The sequence below is a fragment of the Priapulus caudatus genome, unplaced genomic scaffold (genome assembly GCF_000485595.1).
Source record: "Priapulus caudatus unplaced genomic scaffold, Priapulus_caudatus-5.0.1 Scaffold230, whole genome shotgun sequence".
Lineage (NCBI taxonomy): Eukaryota > Metazoa > Priapulida > Priapulimorpha > Priapulimorphida > Priapulidae > Priapulus > Priapulus caudatus.
Window position 1 is genome coordinate 147,749 of NW_014577291.1, and position 2,137 is coordinate 149,885.

Consider the following 2,137-nt stretch of genomic DNA (forward strand, 5'->3'; position numbering starts at 1 on the left):
ATAATAATAATAATAATAATAATAGATATTTATCTATTATTATTTACTCCTGATATTATTATTTCTATGGACAACGATGACAATCCGTACAGTGTCTGACGGGAGAGAATGCGCATGCGTGATGGGTCATCACGGGTCTTACAGCGCAGGAAGAATCCATGATGCCCGACATAATATAAATCAATTCATCATCGATAGGGCATCGTAGACACGATATTATTGATATATATTAGTACATGATAATCGCTCATATTTATATACACATTGTATATAAACATTATGTTGTACGCATACATATATTGGCTCCCCGCTTCGTTTCATTCCATATGTATAACTGTCAAACCCCGAATCTGGTTGACACTTATTAGTATAAAGCCATACAAACTATGGCCGCTATTGTCTATAAATGATTTGACAAACCAAAATAACAAAACACAAAATAAGCTTTTAATTTAATATTCTTTTCGGAAATGATTTAAGGATTACTCTCATCTTGAAATGACAGCTAAATCACATTACATTGCAGTATTTTGATACATTTTTGTATCTACCCTTATAACGAATAGAGCCTATTATATCATTTTAAATTTGCATATTTACTTACAACTGCCAACTTGAATGAAGCAACGCTGCGTATCGAATGGATAACTTCGTAAGTCCATTTGACAAGCGAAAGTGGAGGTAATTCTACAAAATCACGAGAAAACCTCGTTGGTTGTACACTTCGTATGAAATATCCGCTTCGCACACGCAGAAATTCGTCAAGTGTAATTGCGGTATAATCCGCGCTAACTCTGTAACAGCAAACAGTTTTGACAGCGCATACACCGCCTGCTAACGTCAGTGTAACTATACATTAACTTGCTACTAAACGTGTAGAAAAAAACATTTTATTGCACCTCCGTGTCGGGATACGCATATTAGCGCATGAATAAATGATTGCAATTAATTAACTAATGCCGGCGTGTGTACGCACTGGCCCTCACGTACCTGATGGTATACAATACAGTTCCATTCGGATAGAACCACAGTAATATGTTTGGTCGAGTAACCGTATGCGTCGCCGCCCACTTGGAGTTCGCCATGAACAGATCTGACCTCCAAATCCGATCTACAAGGTCGGACGTGCCGACGACGTAGTCGCGGTCAGCGTCCGGCAGCGAGGTGAATTTTAGCCGAGGGTCAAGCCAGCGTTGTCTGACCACTAGGTCCGTGTCGTACTCCTGCGCGGAAGAACATGCTGTTTGCAGATAATACGATGTGTGTGTGTGTGTGCAGTTGTTTCCCCAAAGAATCCGAATCAGCCAGTTTCGGCCTTGTTCCGCGCTGCGCGGCCCGGGCTTAAAATTAACTCGACAATATGCCCATGTTCTGCGCTGAAAGTTATGCTCCTGCTCCCTTGTTCCCTAAAAACCCATGGAGGGGGCTCTTGTTGTCCGAAGTGTGCGTCTTACTCTGACGCAGCTTAATTTGAGGGGGCAGCAGTAGTTGGCATCAGCTGTCGTGTTGTGGACAAGAAGCTGCGCCTGTTCTGTCTGCAATAAGCATTATTCATGCCTCACAATGGAGGCGCAAACATTGATATAAATATGTGTCCCACGGGGATGCGATGTAATATAAAATATAATATTTGCTAAGCATTGAATAAAAGAGGCGATTAGTCGGAAAATTTAAATGGTGTAAATATGGGAGGTAGTGTTATTAAATGGAACATCGACGAGTGTGCGCGCGTGCATTGGCCCTGTAGTGTGTGTTGCGTGCGGCATGATGCATGTGTGTGTGTGTGTGTGTGTGTGTGTGTGTGTGTGTGTGTGTGTGTGTGTCAGCTGTGTCGTGTGTGGCGTGCGTCGTGCCGGTGTGTGTGTGTGTGGTTGTGTGGTCGTTGTGTGTGTGTGTGTTGTGTGTGTGTGTGTGTGTGTGTGCGGCGCGGCGTGTGTATGTGTGGTGTGTGTGTGTGTGTGGTGTGTGTGTGTGTGTGTGTGTGTGTGTGGTATGTGTGTGTATTGTCTGTGTGTGTGTGTGTGTGTGTGTGTGTGTGTCGTGTGTGTGTGTGTGTGGTGTGTTGGGTGTGTGTGTGTGTGTGTGTGTGTGTGTGTGTGGGCATGTGTGTGTGTGTGTGGGTGTGTGTGTGTGTTGT

At 43.6% G+C, this 2,137-nt stretch overlaps 1 protein-coding gene across 1 annotated transcript in view; it reads right to left on the reverse strand.

Annotated features, from left to right (window-relative positions):
• The window catches only part of LOC106807721 (glycine receptor subunit alpha-1-like), a 7,724-nt gene extending 6,603 nt beyond the window's left edge, over positions 1-1,121 (reverse strand). The window contains exons 1-3 of the mRNA XM_014810155.1: positions 991-1,121; positions 605-687; positions 344-400 (exon numbers count right to left, since the gene is read on the reverse strand). Coding sequence (XP_014665641.1) covers positions 344-400; positions 605-687; positions 991-1,085 — 235 coding nt within the window. The 5' untranslated portion in view covers positions 1,086-1,121. The remainder of the gene's footprint in view (positions 1-343; positions 401-604; positions 688-990) is intronic.
• Positions 1,122-2,137: the final 1,016 nt, after the last annotated feature.